A 19,338-nucleotide genomic window follows, 5' to 3' on the forward strand; every position below is an offset into this window, starting at 1 on the left:
GCGCAGTCAACAGGCCAACTCAGGCATCCATAAAATTGGAGTCGATTTATACGCTGGATATACCATAAAACCCTTAAAATGAGGCTGAAAAATGGGGGGTCAATTTATACGCCAGTTAACATAAGCCAAAATATACGGTAATTTTGTATGATTTGGATCACTATTTTGCAAGATTTTAATTTATTTCTTCATGCTGGTCTTTTATTTGACATTTTGGAAGACCAGTATTTGTGAATAGCACAATCCATCCTGTATAAAACGAGCAGGTTAAAGGGATTAGGATTCTTTGGTGATACAAGAGTCTGCAGATGGAGATCTGGAGCAAGTAATGAGTTGCTGGAAGAACTCTGCAGATTAGGAACTTCTCTGAAGGCAGAGGGATGGCTGACAATGTTAACAGGTGAGGGGAATGACTGAAACAGGAGTTTGAAAGTGATGGTTCAATCCAACAAGGAGGGATTATGGCAGATAGCAAGATGGGGGATGGAAATAATTGATCTTTTGACCGACTGTGGGAGGTGATAAATGGAGATAATAGAGAGCTGCAGATGATGAAAAGAAAGAAAAGTGATTAGTAGAACCAGGTAAGGGAAAGATGGTGGACAGGTAGAAACTCTAAGGGGAAGGGATAGGGAACCAGTAACTTGAGTGTATGATTGGCAAATAGAATTGTGGGGAGGGAAAAGAAGATGAGTACTGTGGTTTTGGGGTGGGGGGTTACCTGAAATTGGAGAATTCATGTTCATGCCATTGGGCTGTGATTACCTAGGCAGAATATGAGATGCTACTCTTCTCATTTGTGTTTGGTTTTGCCTGGCAGTGGTGGAGGCAAAGAACAGATAAGTCAATGTAGCAATGGGGAGGGGAATTGATTTGCAACCAGGAGTTTAAGATGCCATTGCTGACAAGAGCACAATTACCTGGCAAACACCCACTTGTCTTTACTTAGTCTTGCTGATGTAGAGGAGTTCACTTTGAGAACACTGAAGGTAATAGACGTGGTGGGAGGAAGTGCAGGTGAACCTCTTTCTCACTTAGAGGGACTGTTTATGTCCCTGAAGGATGGTGAAGGTGGAACTGTAGGGACAGATATTAGAGGGGAAGTACCTGAGGATATGGATAGATGAGTAGGAAGGGATGTTGTTTGTCTTATGGGAGCGAAATTTATTATCTATTCACATAGATTAAAAGATTCCTCTCTCTTCTGGTTGTAGAGTATTTATGTCAAAATATAAATGTCTACATATTCTTCAACAAGTATATTCAATATGCAGATTGCCTACAATTTCCTTGGCAAGTTATTTTATGGTGGCATATTAGTTCAAATATAAAATATCTTTCCTCTGTTCATTAAATCTTTTGAATACAGAACCCTAACAAGTCCTTCCGCTGCCAAAATACACCAAATTAACCAGCTTACCCAGAGGAAACCCATTCAGACATGGGAGAATGTGCAAACTCCTTACAGACCGCTCCAGATTTGAACTTGGGATGTTGGCCCTGTCGTAGCATTGAGCTAAACATTGACCCATTTATAATTAAATAAACTATTATAATGGCCACGCTAGTGGGCAGGCAGCCAGTGTGAGGTTTTGTGGTCTGGCTGTTGGGAGCTCTGGTAGGCGGATGGCCAAGGCGCGGCCATGTAATATCCCAAGAAATTTCACGAGCCTTCTCAAATAAGGAAATATTTGGAGAGATAATCTATAGTTTAAGTCTTCAGAAAGCCAAGAGAAGCATGGTGTAGTTTAGAAAAGAAGTTTCAGGATTGGGACACCTGCCAGCTGAAAGCAAATGTAAATTTGGGATGACTGAATCTAGGATTGGAAGAGCACAGAGATCTCAGAACCTTAGAAGTAAAAATAGATCACAAAGATAAAGGATGTCCTGGAAGAAAGCTAAAATTTATTTTAAAAACATTGCTTATCCAACAACTAATGCACATCAGCAATCAGGAAAAAGGATGGAAAAATTGCACAAACTGGGTTAATGAAAGTGGCGCAGCAGAATTTTGAATGACTTCAAGTTTATAGAGAATTGAACAAATTAGACAATTCAGAAATTAACATTGTTAAGTCCCCAGTTAACAAGGACAAGGTAAAGATATTAGCAACAGATAAGCTGAGGCGCAGGCAAAATTGGTGATTAATCATTTTTATATATTAAAAAAACCCAATCTCCCAATTAATACCCTCCCTCCTCCCTACCCCAACTACAAAGAAAGAAAAAGGAGATCATTATTTAATATTAGACTTTTATAACTTAAAGCCTTCTTGGCTGTAGGAGTGGAGACATCCACTGGAGCGGACCGAAACTTCACATTTTACCATCAATAGTTTTCAAGTAAGAGCTCCAAACTTTAATTTAAAAAATTTATCTCTCAAATTTTATATAATATTTTCTGAAGGAATACAGGCTTTCATTTCATTGTGCCATCTTTTCATCCCTAAATTCAAATCAGATTTCCATGTAATAGCTAAGCACTTTTTTGAAATCCCCTATGATAAGTACAAAAATTCATTTTGATACATTTAATTTCAATCTTAAAGCTATTGATTTAATATCTGCTAGTAAAAGCAACACTGGATCAAAAGGTACATTTATTTTTAATATATGCTTTAAAAATAATTTAATTTGCAACCAAAAAAGTTTGACCACATCTGAAACATACATCTGAAGAACTAAGCTGAAAGTTTTTCAATTTCAACAGAGTCAAATATAGTTGATGTAAAAAAATTGTACTGTACTAATCTATAATATACCTTCGTCATACTACCTTGACACATATTTCTCCAAACATTTTCATCAATCTTTCTATCAAAATCCACTTCCCATTTCATTCTTGATTTATGAAGATCAGGTTTAGGCATTTTATTTTGTAACAACTTGTACATTTCAGAAATAAATGTTTTTGAATAAACTTTAGTAAGTAGTAATTCTAAAGGTAGTTTTAAGAGACTGTCTAGGTAGTTTTAAATCATGACCTAATTGTTCTAGTAGAAAATATTTAACTTGATAAAGCAAAAAAAATTATCTGAAGAAATTTGGAATTTATCTTTCATACGGTTAAAAGACAAAAATTTTCCAGCTTCAAAACAATTTTCAACTTTTTAAATTCCCTTTTGATTCCATGGTTCAGATTCATTGATAACTTCTGTAATAATGAGCTGGCCTCTAGAAGGATGAGTGATGTAATATTCAAGCTTTATAAATGTCAGGCTGTAATGTGTACTGTCATATTTCAGCCATATTCCTTGATATTCAACAGTAGTATTTTATGTAATTTATCCTATTAATAAATTGTAGATGTTTTCAAAAGCATAACTTGTCTTCTCTTATAATTTTGTAACAATTGGAGCATGGCAGAGGTTACTTATTCATTGACAATTAGCTAAACGTTTAAACTCCATCTGTGGTGCCTGTAACTCCTACAAATTCCTCCCTCCCTTCCTGCCCTGGAAGCAGTCATCTGGGTGGATGCAGTTGGAACAATACCCCTGAAGTTTATATGGTATACAGTGGGGGGGTGGGGGGTGGTGGGGGGTGGGTAGAGTAGTTGGTCTTTTGATTGATTTTCTTATTGCTAAAAATCTATCTCCTTCATTAATGTCTCAGTGATGCATGTGTTGGTTGACATCCCAGTTCAATCCCAGTAATTCAGTAAAATGGATGTAACAAAAGCATCTAACAGTTTTTGTTACATCCTACTTGGAAATAACATCACTGCTTATTTGGGGACATAGAATCGTAAGAAGGTCTGTGAGGGAGGAATTAGCTGGTCCTGTACCATAGAATGTTTCAGCACAGAAGAATTCGGCCCTTGTAGTCTGTACCGACCATTATTCTGCTCGTCCCATTGACCTGCTCCTGCTCCATGGCCCTCCAGACCTTTTCCATCCATGTATCTATCCAATTTATTCTTAAAACAAGATCAAGCTTGCATTCACCACTTGTTCCACTCTCCCACCACTCTCTGAGTGAAGAAGTTCCTCCTCGTTCCACCTAAACCTTTCCCTTTTCACACTTAAACCATGACCTCTCGTACTTGTCTTCCCCAATCTACATGAAATAAGCCTTACTCCCATCCACTCTGACTATACCTCTCATAGTCTTGTAAACTTTTATCAAATCTCCCCTAATTCTTCTAAGGAAGAACCTGTTTATTCCTTTTCAATTTCTTTCCTTTTAGATGCATAACATATATTTTGGCATATAAATTGACCGGCAGATAAGATGGGTCCCCATTTTCAGCCTCATTTTATCATACATCGGGCATATAATGATCATCCCACAAATCGCGATGACTGAACTGTTGGGCGTTGGCTGTGAGTAGTTGTTATCATGGAGGCTCCAGCAAAACTAAGAAAGTATGAAGCGAGTTTTAAGTTAAAAGTAATAGAAATGGCTAAGAAATCCAGGAACTGCGCTGCTGCAAGAAAATTTGATATATATGAGAAGCTGGTAAAAGATTAAAGAAAGAAAGAAGAGACTTTAAGAAAAATACCAAAAAGGAAATGTTCGATGAGAAGAGGAATTACTCATTGGCCAGAGTTGGAAAATCACGTCGCAGCATGGATACGTGAACAGAGGCAAGATTGCTACATAGTCACCCTAATGAGAGTTTTCATTGAAGTGGGCAAAGTCACACCCAGAACATTGTAAAGATTTTGAAGCCTCAGCAGGCTGGTGCAACTGTTTCATGAACAGGAAAAATCTGGTATTACGACAGAAGACAAAAATTGCTTAGAAATGATGAAAAGATCTTGATCATAAAGTTTTAAGTTTTCACCAGTTTATTATATGTAATCAGCAGAAACATCAGTTTGCATTGGCAAATATTGGAAACATGGACGAAACCCTCATGAATTTTGACATGATAGACAATAGAAGAGTGGAATGGAATGAAAAGACCAGGTTTACCGTGGTGTTATTATGCATGACTGACGGGACCAAGTTAAGATCAATGGTAATCTTCAAATGCAAACTTAAACCTAAAATAAAATTCCCAGCAAGTATTTTTATACATTTTCATAAAAAAGGATGGATGGATGAAAATAGTGTAAAAACTATGGATAGACAATGTGTGGAACATGTGGCCAGGCAATTTACACAAGGAACAGAGTTTGCTGGTTTGGGATATGTTTCATATCCATTTAACTGAGAACACTAAGTGTAGATTAGCACTAAATAATACTTACATGGAGGTTATTCCAGGGGGTTTGACGTTTCTATTGCAGCCTCTCGATGTTTGCTTGAACAAGCCATTCAAAGACCATGGACCTGAGGAATGGGATACATGGATTTCGAGTGCAGGAAAGTTGTTCACAAAGGGCAGGGGCACGCATGCTGAATCACTTGATGTGCTGTGTGACTTCATGCTCAAGGCATGGGACAAAGTTAGAGACTGTAATAAAATCGTTTAAAAGTGTGGTATCTCTTGTGCAGTGGATAGTACTGAAGATGATTTTTGTGGGAGACTGATGACCAAGCTGAAGCCGCCTCATCAGATCCAGATTGGGACATATAATGACTGTTTAAATAGTTAAGAGTATGGATGTGCTTGCCATGATCTTTGACTCAGATGGTGATGGTGATCTTGAAGGATTCTAAAAGTATTTTTTTAATAAAAATGTCATTCAAATATACCAGTAGCATGAAAATTTGTTGTAGGTTTTTTTTTTAGTTTTTCAAGGGTTGACTTGTACATCAAGTCAATTGGCATCAAAACGTTTATGGTCTGAAAAGTGTACCTGGTGTATGTCGACCCTCCATTTTTGAGTGATTTTTCAGGGTTTCAAGACTCTACTTATATACCAAAATATACAGTAGCTCCCAGTTGAAAGTTATAATCCAATCTGTTCCCCTCACCATCATGATTGTACAGCAACTACTGAGGTGTTTACATGCACATCTCTTAACTTTGTTTATTACAATTATTCATCTTGAGGGTATTTGCATTATTTTAATATATACTAGAGAATAACATTAGAATAAAGGAAGAGTACTGAACTATGCATTTCAATAATTTCTTTTGAAAAACCTAAAGGGAATACCAATGGCTTTGTTTCTGGCACTCTGTTTTCAACTTCTGCATATTAGAGATGAAAGAATCTAATTGAATTCTGCGAATCATTGCCAATATTAACATACATTACAGAGCTCTCAATAAAGGGCATAATTATTATTATTATTAATAATTATAATTATAGTGGCTAGGTGATCCATGTATGCAATCTAGACAAGACTTTGTAATTTGAATTGGATTTTCAGTGAATGGTTGTCAAATGGTTGCTTTATAAAAAGTATTTGGTACAGAAACTTGTTGATTTGTGTTTGATTAAGATGGTAAAGATTGTTTATTTTATTGCATTCCATTACTACTGTTAGTGTTGAGAGTGAATAGAAAGGTGTATTTACGTTTAAATTTAAAAATGCTCCTTTTGCTGTAAAGTGGTGGCATACCTTAATTAAGAATTGTTGCCCTAGATATATTACTGTAGCAAGTTTATGTAAAAGTTAAGATAAAACAATACTGTTTTATGTTTTCCAGAATGTTTAAAAAATGTACATTTCTGCATATTTATAGTTGGTTTTGAACTGGAGAGTTGAAATGATAAATGTTTTGTACATGGAAACATGTGCTTCACAATTTTAGCACAGTAGTTTTGCTTTACTTTCTTTATCATCCCAATTACTTCATTTAAATTGGTTATTTTGTATTTCTTACAACAAAAGTCTGACATGCAAAATATGCAGTGAATTGCTTGTCTGGATGGCAAGCAGTTGCACAATGCAGATGGTTTGTGAGCAAAGTGACTTCTGCCTGCTGCTGTGGAATGTGCCTTGACTACTCAAGTACCTTTCCCTTCTGTTGAGAATTCAAGTTATTAAATATGGTTTACATTATTAAGGTTTTATTAGGATATTATTTTTTGTGTTAAATTACTCATTTTTTTCAAGTTTACCTACCAGTTTTCCCATTTATAATTTTCAAAAGATGTGATTGTGTGTCCTCATGGAGAAAATAATGGAGGATAATATGTAAGAATCACAAATAATTTCAAAAATAAACTTGTTCAAATATATTTCTTCTCTACAATTTACAACAGCTTTCAAAGTTACAGGGGTTGGAAAAACTCAATATTATTCAATCTCTGCAAATTTGTAAATGATTGTAAACTATTGATCATTCTCTCAGGTGTTGCGTAAAATATACCGACTTCTTAGTTTAGAGTTACACCTCATGTATGAATGAGGGTTTCAGCACATTGTATGCTGATGCTTGGGAGAAAATAGAGAATGAATGGGGTTGGATGATGGGTGTGGTTGATGAAGAGATGTGCATGTAAATAGCCAGTTTCAACCTTAATGTTCATGACGAGGGATGAAATTGATGGTTAGGCAATGGATTTGTGGATTTGCAGCTGTTGATGGAAAAAGGACAAAGTTGTACTCATCCTACTATTACTAGCCCAGAGGATTCCAAAGACCAGCTGCAACAGAAATTCACCAAAACAATGGTTACTTATTTTTTCATACATGATAATAAAATCAATATTTAACTTATTATTATTAACTTAACCCCCTTCTAATTCTAAGTGCATGTGTATGTGTTCAGGAAAGTTCTTTGTTTCACTGCCCAATCATTCACTTCTCCAAGTTCACTGATATCAGGCAATTTTCCATGCTGTGCACAGAACTTAACATTCATGATCTTCACGGTTTCAGAGAGATATTTGTTGTTCAGAGAACACACACAAACTGATCTCCTTCAATCAGCCACTTCAGTGTCTTGCCAAAGATACTTGCCCCCTCATGGGTTTTTCCAAAAGATAACCTCTTCTTCCAGGTTACCACAAAGAGCTCTTTTTTTCCCCTATTTCAGGAGAAGCAGATTAACCAGCCACAACCTCATAATTGACCTACAAGGGTTTAGAATAGGCTGAACTCAGAACTCAAAACCCATTTTCAAATGGGGTCTTGCAGCAGGTCTGCAAATTTGCAGTCTTCAACACCAACTGCTGCAGTGAACTGACTATCTCTCTCTCTCCCCCAAGAATGGCATTTTTTTTCTCTGTTTGCAAAACCACATGACCCCCTCTGAGAACAGCAGACTTCAACCAGAAATTTGGATTGCTGGCACCAGTTTAGCAATAAAATTCTGGACATCTTGTTCAAACGAGTTGTTCCTTTAAAGACAATAGTCCATTTCAATTCTACAACATCAGTTCAATTAAGTCTTCACAAGCACCCATCATGGTTTCTGTAAAGTCAATGGCAGACATGAAGTCTACACTTAGGCATAGCTTTTGCATTTCAAATGAGATGTCTTTTGTGAAATGTTAATGTCTCTTGTGGAATGCAAATTAATACCTAAACCCTCATAATTTAACCTTAATCCTTAAGATATATTTTATTCCATAATTGTATTAACTTAATCCGTAACACTACAATTGATGAATAAGCAAGATAATTGACCAATAGCGGTGGAGAGATTGGAGATGTTGATGCATAGAACACTTGTCAATGTACATATTGAATCTGCGTAATCATTAACTGATGCCAAGTAAGAATACCATTTAACTCCGTGCAGCTGAAAAATAAAATCAACAATATACCCTATTCGTTTGCTATTCAGATCCAGCAACAATAATTTGAGCAATAAATATTATCTGCTTTTTTTTGTTAAAAGTTTTAATTTATTTTTGTATCAGTCATTTTTACTTTGAAGGAACAGGACTTCAGTGATTGACACATTCACTGATTGATACATTATTTTCAATATGGTCAGTTAAATATTTTTGTAACAAATTGAAATACTGAAATTTAGTTTTTATCTGTAATCTGTTTAATCACAGGTCTCGAAAGTGCCTTCTGCCAGCACAGAGAGAATTAGATTGTATGTTTGTCAACATTTAACAGGCAACTTTTATGGAGGTAACAAGAGACTGGAGGAAACTTAACTACAAGAACAGAATGAGCATTAGACACTTTTGAATTGAAGTAATATGAAGCATTTTTTTTGTCAGGAAAGGTTATTTTCATGCTTAATTTTATTTCTTGAGCTGTTTATTTCTCACTTGACTAAGGAATTTTGAATTTTTTAAATATCTTTTATATTGATAGCTGCATTGTCAATTTTTTTTTTAACGTGCATGTAATTGATTCTTGAATTGTTTTCTCTGAATTTTTTTTATAATGAATGTTGTTCACCACAGTGTTTTGACGCTACAGAGCTTTTGTTGGATCCAAAAAAGTTATTTATCCAAATTCAACATTGGTTAACTCTCATGACAAAAAGTCTTTGTGTAGGTCACTTGCGTTGTCAAGCATAATTCAGAAGGAAGAGAGAAAGAATTTCACTGCAGTATAAATTGCAGTTTTTCACTTTGTAATTTCTAACCATATATTTCAAGCGTTTTTGCAGCAAATCACAGAATGGAATGGGCAATGTCATCTTTAAAGATTTAAGATTCCTTTATCGTCATGTCATAAAACAGGTGAAATATTACATGAAGTTTGTTTTAGTCTGCTGTAAGGCAGACAGATTCACAGTCAACATAAATTGCTGGGCACCTCTTCCAATCAGAGAAAGAGTAGCAAAAGAGAGTCTCCCAGAGTCAACGAGTGTTTGTGGATTTATTTTCAGTACTTCTGCAGCCACACAGACTCCAGTCCAAACCATTAACAACCTGAGCTTCCTGAGCTTCAGATCCGAACCTCACAACGCGATCAGGAAGCCTTCAGCTCCCTCTGCACCCTCTCTCATCCCAGTTCTGATCCTGGGATCCCTTCAGCCATTCTCGAGCCAATCTCCAGCAGTCTGCAGCCAGTGTGAATCCTTTGACTGCAGTTACCAACAGTCCACAGCCTGCATGGGTCCATTGCTTTGAGTTACCAACAGCACGCTCCCTTTGTGTTCTTTAGCCGCAGAGCCCCTCACTGGTCCACTGTCGTGGTTACCATCCTGTGGCCTATCTTCTCTGCTTCTCAGTCCTAAACGGGGGGTTGTTCTCCTTGTTTTCTAGTACCGTGCACTAATCCTCTGCGTCCCTGGAGTATGCAACCCCTTGAGGCTGCTTCCAATTGTAGGCTCAAACCCCGTGGTCGCAGAATTTTACAATAAACCACCATTGACTTCTTGAACAGGCTGATTAAAGTAGCTGGACTGGGTGGTAGCACTGTGTCTCCTTTCCTCGCCTTCCATAGGTCTGCACTAGCGGCAGCACTGACGTTGCAGCAACTCCGGCAGTACCGCCGCCATTTTTAATCTTATTGAAAGGTTGTCCATTATACGTACGTTTTGTAATTCTTGTACAGCAAATGGCAGAGGTTAACAGTCTCTTTGATATTTTGTAAACAGTACATTTTTCCTTTGCAATTTCCAACAAAATGAGTGATTCATGCATTGTCTTTCAAATCTGGCAGTGCCATTGTTTACTCAATGCTTGCTGTCAATATTGTCTAATAAGCTCTCAACATAAAGTGTTTTATTGTAGTTTGAATAAATCATCATGGTTTTCTAAACTATCTAATGAAATCTTCTGCTGCTATGAGCTTTTGTTCAGTTACTGGATTGAAATAATTTTGGCAGCAGCAAGTTTCATGCTGGCAAGGGGTTGAATGAAACTTGCACCTAATTGATTGAAATGTGATTTCTTAATTTGTTCATGTGATCAGCCCTCCCATTAAAGTCGTAAAATATCACTTTTTTTCTAGACATTTGAATCAGATAATGAGGCAGTGCAGAAGGCAGTGCAGGATATAAACAGGATGCAGAGTTGGTTAGAAAAATGGTAGATAGAGTTAACTTCAAATGGGTGTGAAGTGAAGCATTTTGGATGGTCACACTTAAAGGTGGAATACATTGTAATGGCAGGATTCTTAACAATATGGATGAACATAGGGAACGTGGAGTGCAAGTCCAGAGGTCTCTCCAGGTTGCTGCGCAAGTTGATAGGGTAGTTAAGAAGGCTAGTGGTATGCTGGTCTTCATTAGTCGGGTGAGTTCAAGAGCCGTAATGTTGCAGCCCTTTAAAACTCTGGTTAGACCACACTTCGAGGGCTGTGTTAATTTCTGATCACCTCATTACAGGAAGGATTTGGAAGCTTTGGACAGGGTGCAGAGAAGACCAGGATGTTGCCTGGATTGGAGAATGTGTCTTATAAAGTAAGGTTAAGAGAGCTAGGACTTTTCTATTTGGAGTGAAGAAAAAGAGAGCTGACTTAATCGAGGTCAACAAGATTCAACATTGTTTTGTTGAGAACCGTTGCTCTGGTTGCTATAACACATGGAACTGCCACTGGCCAACCATTTCAATTCTACACCCCATTTCCACACTGACTTACCTGTCTAAGGCCAACATCTAATAATCTGCTTGGGTACACTCCAACTGGATGGCATTAACATTGGTTTCCATTGGGCACCTCCCCTGCCTCTCTCCCTCTTTCTCTGTCTCCTTTCCTCTGGCTTCCCAGCCCTTTCCCTCTCTATTCAGAGAATTACTCCGCCCACCCAACGTGATGTGAGAACGTTTGTGTTCATTATTATCATACAATTGAAAGTTTAACTGGACAAAATGGTGTTCTTTGGTCCTTGGTGAAAATAAAATGCAAACACATATATAGACAGCACAAATGGTTTCAAGCAATTTATAGTATGTATTGTATATAGTCAGCTTGAGGAGCAGAGAGCATAGCATACAGTGGACAACAATTCAATGATGCCCTACACTTGCAACAACTGTAGCGGAGCCTGCCATTCCAGGATTGGCCTCAAAAACCACAGTTGACCTTGCTCAATAAACCAGAGGCGCAGTACCCATGGTCGACCACGACCAACGTAGGCCACAATAGAGTAATGTATATACAGTAGATATATAAAAATTAATAAATATTGTTAAATCAGAGTAGAGTCTCAAAGGGATTTTTATGAGCAGTTCATCAGTCAACAGTTTCACTGCCTGTGGGAAGATGCTGTTTCTCAGCCCAGTGGTTCTGGTTCTGACACTTCTGTATCTCCTTCCCGACGAGTAGCGTAACAATTTTGCGAGCCCTCTTGAGAGAATGATCCTAGTAGATCATGTCGATGGATTGGATTGAGACCCCAGTAATCCTCTCTGTTGCTCTTATGGTCCTGTGGATTGACCTCCAATCCAATGCTCTACAGCAACTGTACCACACCCTGATGAAGACTGCCAGGAAGCTCATGTTTATTGTGATTTTATCATTTTACTGTTGGAATTAATGAAGAAAGGCTTTGTTATGCGAACAATTTTTTGTTTCAAATAGATTTACGCCAGCCGACATTGATAGAGGATGGTTATGTGATACGTTTAGCCACATATAACCGTTAGGTACTATCATATTTTGGGCATTTGGACAAAATGTGCTGAAATTTTATTTTTTTCTGTGGTGCATTGCAATCACTCTGTTATATAAATACAAATGATCCAGTAAATTCTGAAAAATTACCAACTTAACAATAGTCGTCAAAGCAGGTATAGAACGTTTAAATTAATTTAATTATGTTTAACTTAATGTCTTCATTTTTCTGAATATTTTGTTGGATCAACATAAAATGAAACACTGCAAACATCAACTTCAATAAATCTTATTATGTCTGAATGTACATGGGACTTATTTTTCTCTTCAACTTTAGCCCTAATAATTGATGGTATTTCCTATTACATTCTTATTATGCACAGTTTCATTGGAATTAAAAAGAACCTAATCTTTCATGGACGAAGTGTAAATTAGCACTATCTTTTTGTACTTTTTATTCAGAGGGAAAAAAGAGCCTCCATCTAATTTGGATGTTTTTGTGTTGCTGATGTATGCTCTTGGGAACCTGACATTACAGCTCCAAATATAGTTGAAAAGAAATTGTGCAAATGAAGTTGGATTAAGACTGGCTTTTCGAAGGTGTGGTATTGATTAAAGGCAGAGAATAAAAAATAAAATTATAATGATGGGCCGTTTAGAAGAAATGAAAGTTCAGAGCTGGTGTCTGAAGAAATGGGTGCAACAGTTATCATCTAAAATTATTACACTTCGCTACTTGAACACAGCTTAATATTCTTTAATATTTCTTTATTCAGTATTCAACTCCTCTAGAATACTGTAAAGTTGCCAATTGTCATTTATCTCACCTCACAGAATGCTGGACTGCAGCGGCAGCTACACTGCTCCTGCAATAATACACACAACCAGACGGGTTGAGTTCAATGAGCAGACTAGTTTATTGCAGGCTGCTGGGCTGTACTTAAACTCCTAGCCCGGACCTGGCTGAGAACTGCACTGGAGGGGGGTGATGTCACCCGGGCGTCACATGGTCCCCCAGTGCGGGCTTCTGAGCCCCGTGCTAGGAGGAAGGGAACATCGCCGACGGCGCCATTTTGGCCGGCTGCCCCGCCGCGTGGCTTACAAGTGGGGCCAGTTCATCTGCCTAGTGGTGAGCCGCCACACAGCCCCCCCCCCCCCACCAGAACCGGCACCAATGTCCCTTTTGCCAGGCAGCCTCACTTCTTGGGCTGGGCTACGACTACGGGCTCAGTGGGATCGAGGTGCGCTGGCTTCAGCCTGTCCACGGTAAAGAGCTCCCACCTGCCGCCAATGTCCAGCGTGAATGTGGAGCTGGAACGCTGTACAACCCTGTATGGCCCCTTGTATGGTCGCTGCAGAGGTGTCGCGGTTGGGCCCTGCTGAATGAAAACTTACTCCGCGGAAAGCAGTTCTCCGGAACGTGAGACGGGTGGGTACCATGCCTGGGCGGCAGTGGAGGTTCGAACGAGTCCAAGCATGCCCTGAGGTGAGGAAGTAGTTCATGTGGTGACCGCTGGGGATAGTGAGGTGCGTTGACGAACTCGCCAGGTAGTGCCAGCGGCACACTGTAGATCAGCTCAGCAGATGACGCCTGCAAATCTTCCTTGGGAGGGGAGCGGATGCCCAGGAGCACCCAAGGCAGTTCATCCCCCCAGTTCGGACCAGTGAGGTGGGCCAGGAGTGCCGACTTAAGGTGGCGGTGCAGACGTTCGACCAGTCCATTGGCCTGCGGGTGGTAGGCCGTGGTATGGTGTAGCTGGATCCTTAACCTGTTGGTGAGCTGTGCCCAGAGCGCAGATGTGAACTGGGCACCCCAATCGCTGGTGAGGTGACCCAGGACGCCAAACCGGGTGACCAAACCTTGCAACAGTACTCGGGAGCAGGAGTCGGTGGAGGCGTGTGGCATCGGGATTGCCTCAGGCCAGTAAGTGGTGTGGTCTGCCATCATAAACATGTAACAGTTGCCCCAGGAAACAGTTAAAGGCCCGACGATGTCCACGTGAATGTGGCTGAACCGCTCCCAGATGTGCTCGAACTCCTGTATGGGCACCCAGGTGTGCCTGTGCACCCTGGACGTCTGGCAATGGGTGCATGTTCTGGCCCAGCCCGCGATCTGCTTCCGCAGCCCATGCCATATGAACTGTTCTGCCACTATCTGGACCGTGGACCTGATGGACAGCTGTGAAAGGTCGTGGATGTGATGGAAGACCTGACTGCACCACTGCTGGGGAACCACTGGTTGTGGGGTGTCCATAGAGATATTGCACAGCATGGTGCCTTTGCCGCTCGGAGTCAGGAGATCTCGGAACCGCAGGCCAATGATGGCGGTCTTGAAGGCCCTCGTCTCCTCGTCAGACTTATGGTCCCGGGCGAGCTGGTCGAATTCGAGGCCGGGCATCAGCACGCAGATGGCCGGTCGCGAGAGTGCATCAGCAGCCACATTGTCCTTCCCCACCTTGTGCCGAATGTCGGTGGTAAACTCCGACATGAAGGAGAGGTGACGCTGCTGGCGGGCCGACCAGGGGTCCTTTGCCATTGCGAGCGCCTGAGTGAAAGGTTTGTGGTCGGTGAAGATGGTAAAAGTCTTCCCCTCCAAAAAATAGCAGAAATGCTGCACCGCCAGGTACATGCCCAGTAACTCCCAGTCGCATGCACTATACTTGCGTTCCGGCAGGCGTAGCAGGTGGCTGAAGAATGCCAGAGGGTTCCAATGTCCATTCGCGGGCTGCTTCAGGACGTTACTGACGGCTGTGGCAGACGCATCGACAGAGAGTGCCATATGAAGGTCGGTGTGCGGGTGGGCGAGCATGGTGGCCTTCGTGAGGGCGTCCTTGGTGTCCTCGAATGCGGTGTAGGCTTCTGGGTTCCAAGCAACCGTTTTGTGCTTGGCTGCGATGAGGGCGAATAGCAGCTGCATGATCTGTGCAGCTTCTGGGATGAAGCGGTTGTAAAAGTTGACCATACCCGTGAACTCCTTCAGCCCCTTGAGGCTGTCCAGGGGTGGGAACTCCCTGATAACAGCGACCTTCGCAGCGGCGGGTGTGGCCCCTTCGGCCGTGATGGTATGGCACAGGAACTGCATGGACTCTTTCCCGAACTGACATTTGGCCGGGTTGATGGTAAGGCCGAAATCGGTCAGCTGGGAGAAAAAGGCGCTTAGGTGGGCCTTGTGTTGTGCCTGGTCCTTGATGGCGAAGAGAATGTCATCCAAATAAATAAAGACGAAATCCAAGTCCTTGCCCACAGAGTCCATGAGGCACTGGAAGGTCTGAGCAGCATTCTTGAGCCCGAACGACATGCACAGGAATTCGAACAAGCCAAAGGGGGTGATGATGGCCGTCTTGGGTATGTCCTCAGGGTGCACCAGGATCTGGTGATATCCGTGCATCAGGTCAACCTTGGAGAAAACCTTCGCTCCGTGCAGGTTGGCCGTAAAGTCTTGGATGTGAGGGATGGGGTAACAGTCAGGAACTGTTGCCTCGTTGAGCTGTCGATGGTCTCCGCAGGGACGCCAGCAGACAGAGGCTTTCGGGACCAGGTGGAGCGGCGAACAGGTGCAAAAACTCCTCCTTCGCCACCTGGAGCTTGTCAGGCAGGAGCCAGCGTGCTTTGGCGTGAACCGGTAGGCCCTGGGTGGGGATGTGGTAAACACCTCGTGGCAGTGGAGAACTGTGGCTTGAGGAGTGTCGGGAACTCGTCCAGGATTCCTTGGAACTCATCTCTGGGCGTGCTGATCATGGCCATCTGTGGTTGCTCCAAGCGGGAGGCGTCAAGGCGAACAGCCTGGAAGGTACCGGCGTCCACCAGGCGCTTACCTCGAATGTCTACCAGAAGCCCGTGTGCGAGGAGGAAGTCTGCTCCCAGGATGGCAGTCAAAAGGGACGAGACGGTGAACCTCCACACGAAATTTCGTTGGCCGATCTGCAAGTGGACTATCTTGTCTCCATACGTCTGGATTTCTGTTGCGTTGGCCACATGGAGGGGAGGTCCACGAGGTCGGTTCCTGGACTCAACGGCCGTGGCCGGGATAATGCTGATCTGGTCTGCAGGGTCAACGAGGAATCGCCAGCTGCTGACTCAGTCCCGCAGGTAGAGGAGGCTGTGTTGTCAGCCAGCTGCCACAGCCATTAACAGTGGTCGACCTGGTCGTTTCCCTGGAACAAGCAGGGCTGATGACACTTCCGAGCCTTGGCTCCCCAGCGCTGGTGGAAGAAGCAGAGGCCTGGAGCATATGCTGTGGCCTTGGTTATGCTCTTGGGGGCCCCTGCAGGGGCTGGATGCTCTACCACAGCGCCAGGGGTGGGCTTGATGTGGTCATGCCTGTGCCTCGTGACCTGCTGGACCACTGTGCCCTCCGAGAATCACACAAGTCATATCTATTGGGCCTTCTGGGTGATCTTCCTCGGGTTGGTGAAGCTCTCCTGGACCAGCAGCGGCCGGATGTCCCTGGGCATATGGTCGAGGAAAATGCGCTCGAAGAGTGGGCAGTTGGTGTGCTCACCCATGAGCGCGAGCATCTCGTTCCTCAGCTCCATCGGGGACCTGTCCCCCAGGGCGTCGAAGTGCAGCATCCAAGTGGCACGCTGGTGACTGGATAGTCCGAGGGATCCGGCAAGCACTCGCTAGATGGTCTCATATTTGTCTTCGGTGGGTGGGTGCTGAATGAGGTGCAGCATGCGTCTGGCAGTGGCCTGGTCCAGGGCAGTGATCACGTGGTAGAATTTGGTCATGTCGGATGAAATCTGGTGGCGGTGAAACTGAGCCTCCGCGTGGCCGAACCAGGTCTCCAGCTCCTGAACCCAGAATTCAGGCAGTTTCACGGCTATAGCGTTGATCCCAGGCTCACTCATGATGGGTTCATAGACATTTGAACCAGTCGGGGTCACCAATTATAGCGGCAGCTACACTGCTCCTGCAATAACACACACACCAGACGGGTTGAGCTCAGTGAGCAGACTAGTTTATTGCAGCCTGGACCTAGCTGAGAACTGCACTGGAGGGTACTGATGTCACCCGGGCATCACGTGGTCCCCCAGCATTGGCTTCTGAGCCCTGTGCTGGGAAGAAGGGAATACCCCCGACGGCGCCATTTTGGCCGGCTGCCCCGCCGCGTGGCTTACAAGTGGGGCCAGTTCGCTTGCCTAGTGGTGAGCCGTCATAGGACCTTAATTATTTGTATCATTTTTGTGTAAGGCTTTCATTCCCAGAGCATTTTGCTTTTGAATGAGATAGTTATGAGGTCTCCTTGTCCTTGAGGCATAAACGTTGACCAGGATGCAGGGAAAATGCCTGTGCTATTCATGTCGTGCTTTGTAACATTTTTTTGTTAAGTTTATCTGACCAGGCATTTGGGGATTGTTTTACTTTTTAACAAAAAACGACACTACTAATAAATGAATCAATACTCCCATAGGACTATTATGAATGATCAAGTCTCTGGAATGGGCCATTAATTCAAAGAGTTTCTTTGGAACAAGAGTGCATTCACTATATATGAAGCTGATATTGTGGTATTAACACAGCTGTTATTCATTGAAAGATGCATAGGCAGAAATGTATTCTGAGTAAGAGACTTCACTGTCTTTTACTAAGAGTAGCTTGGTAGCATCAGCACTAATCAATTTTGCCAAGGACATGGATGCCATCTCATGTAATACTGGAGAATGGCCATATTGTGGATTAAAATAAAGTTGGGGAAAAGTTAGGTATTTTTAAAACCACTTTAGCAACATTGATACTTGCTACTTACAAGTGGAAGAATCAAATGTTGCTTGTTCCTTTCTTGGTTTTTATAGTTGAGATGCATTGTAGAATGTGGAATGATCATTAAAAATATTCTTGGGTCATGTATCTTTTTGATCTTCATTAATGACCCAGACTTGGGCTAAATGTGTCAATTTCGGGGGGGCGTGGCAAGATGGCGTAAGGATCGGACGTGCCTTCCAGTCCTCTCCTGACTCTATCTTATTGTTTTGTCTAGAAATGCCTGTTAAAATTCTTTAAAAGTTTAGATAACTTCTGTGCTGTTAATTTAACTTATGATGGTACAATTGGTGGAATAGTTTTGGAGCCTACCTACAGGAAAGACATCGAGACTCAGCCTGAAATGGATCCCAGGAGAAAGGTACAGCTTTCGGATGTAGAGTTCAATATTACATCGGTAGAGCCCTCCAAAGAGGGCGTTAAACAGCCTTTAGAACAAAGAGTTACTCAGGTTCGCACATATGAAGTAGCATCTGACGGCAATGTTATGAATGAACCACTTGTAGTAACATCAGTTGAAGTACCGGCTGGGGAAAGGCATTTGTCAACTGTAGCGGTGGCACTGCAAACTGCACCTTTTGAGATAAAAGAACCTATACAACTTGATGTACTGGGAGAAATGAACACATTATGGACTGGGGAAAATCCCGGCCGGCGTCCTCCAGTCATTGCTGGAGAGGCTGTGGCTGGGGTTTCCACACGCAGCTATACTACAAGGAAGGCAACCAGAATGAAGGAAGCAACAGAAGACCCTTTGGTTATGCAGAAGAAGCAGGAATCTGTTGAGCCAGAATCTCTTCCAATTGAAAAGATTCTTGTGAATCTTGAATCTAAATGATCTTATACAATGCAGGGATTATCTAAGATTATGACTGAACTTGGTACTAGGTTCAATACTCTGATGGAAATAAATTCTCAACAGATGGCTGAGTTTGGAGCTTTTAAGCTTGAAGTGAGAGATAAATTTAATTCGTGTGAAGAAGATATAGACGAAATACGAGATCAAGTTTCAGATGTAACCAAAATGGTCGAAGACTTACAAACTCAAAATAAAAATTTGGTGAAAAAGATTGATTATTTGGAAAACCAATCCAGACGGAACAATATAAAGATTATTGGTTTGCCGGAAGGAATGGAGGGACCAGACCCAAGAAAATTTTTTACTGAATGGATTCCGCAGGTGCTGGGTCAAGAACATTTCTCGGAAGGTATAATACTGGAACGTGCTCACAGAGCCTTGCGTAGAAGACC

The 19,338-nt window shown here is 41.9% G+C and overlaps 1 protein-coding gene across 10 annotated transcripts in view; it reads left to right on the top strand.

Annotated features, from left to right (window-relative positions):
- The window catches only part of fars2 (phenylalanyl-tRNA synthetase 2, mitochondrial), a 423,747-nt gene that overhangs the window by 13,832 nt on the left and 390,577 nt on the right, over positions 1–19,338 (top strand). The window contains exon 2 of one of the 10 annotated variants that reach the window (XM_069913506.1): positions 8,859–8,937. The exons of the other annotated variants lie outside the window; for them this stretch is intronic. Coding sequence (XP_069769607.1) covers positions 8,932–8,937 — 6 coding nt within the window. The 5' untranslated portion in view covers positions 8,859–8,931. The remainder of the gene's footprint in view (positions 1–8,858; positions 8,938–19,338) is intronic. 10 annotated transcript variants of the gene reach the window in all.

This window comes from Narcine bancroftii, chromosome 1, assembly GCF_036971445.1.
Source record: "Narcine bancroftii isolate sNarBan1 chromosome 1, sNarBan1.hap1, whole genome shotgun sequence".
Classification (NCBI taxonomy): Eukaryota; Metazoa; Chordata; class Chondrichthyes; order Torpediniformes; family Narcinidae; genus Narcine; species Narcine bancroftii.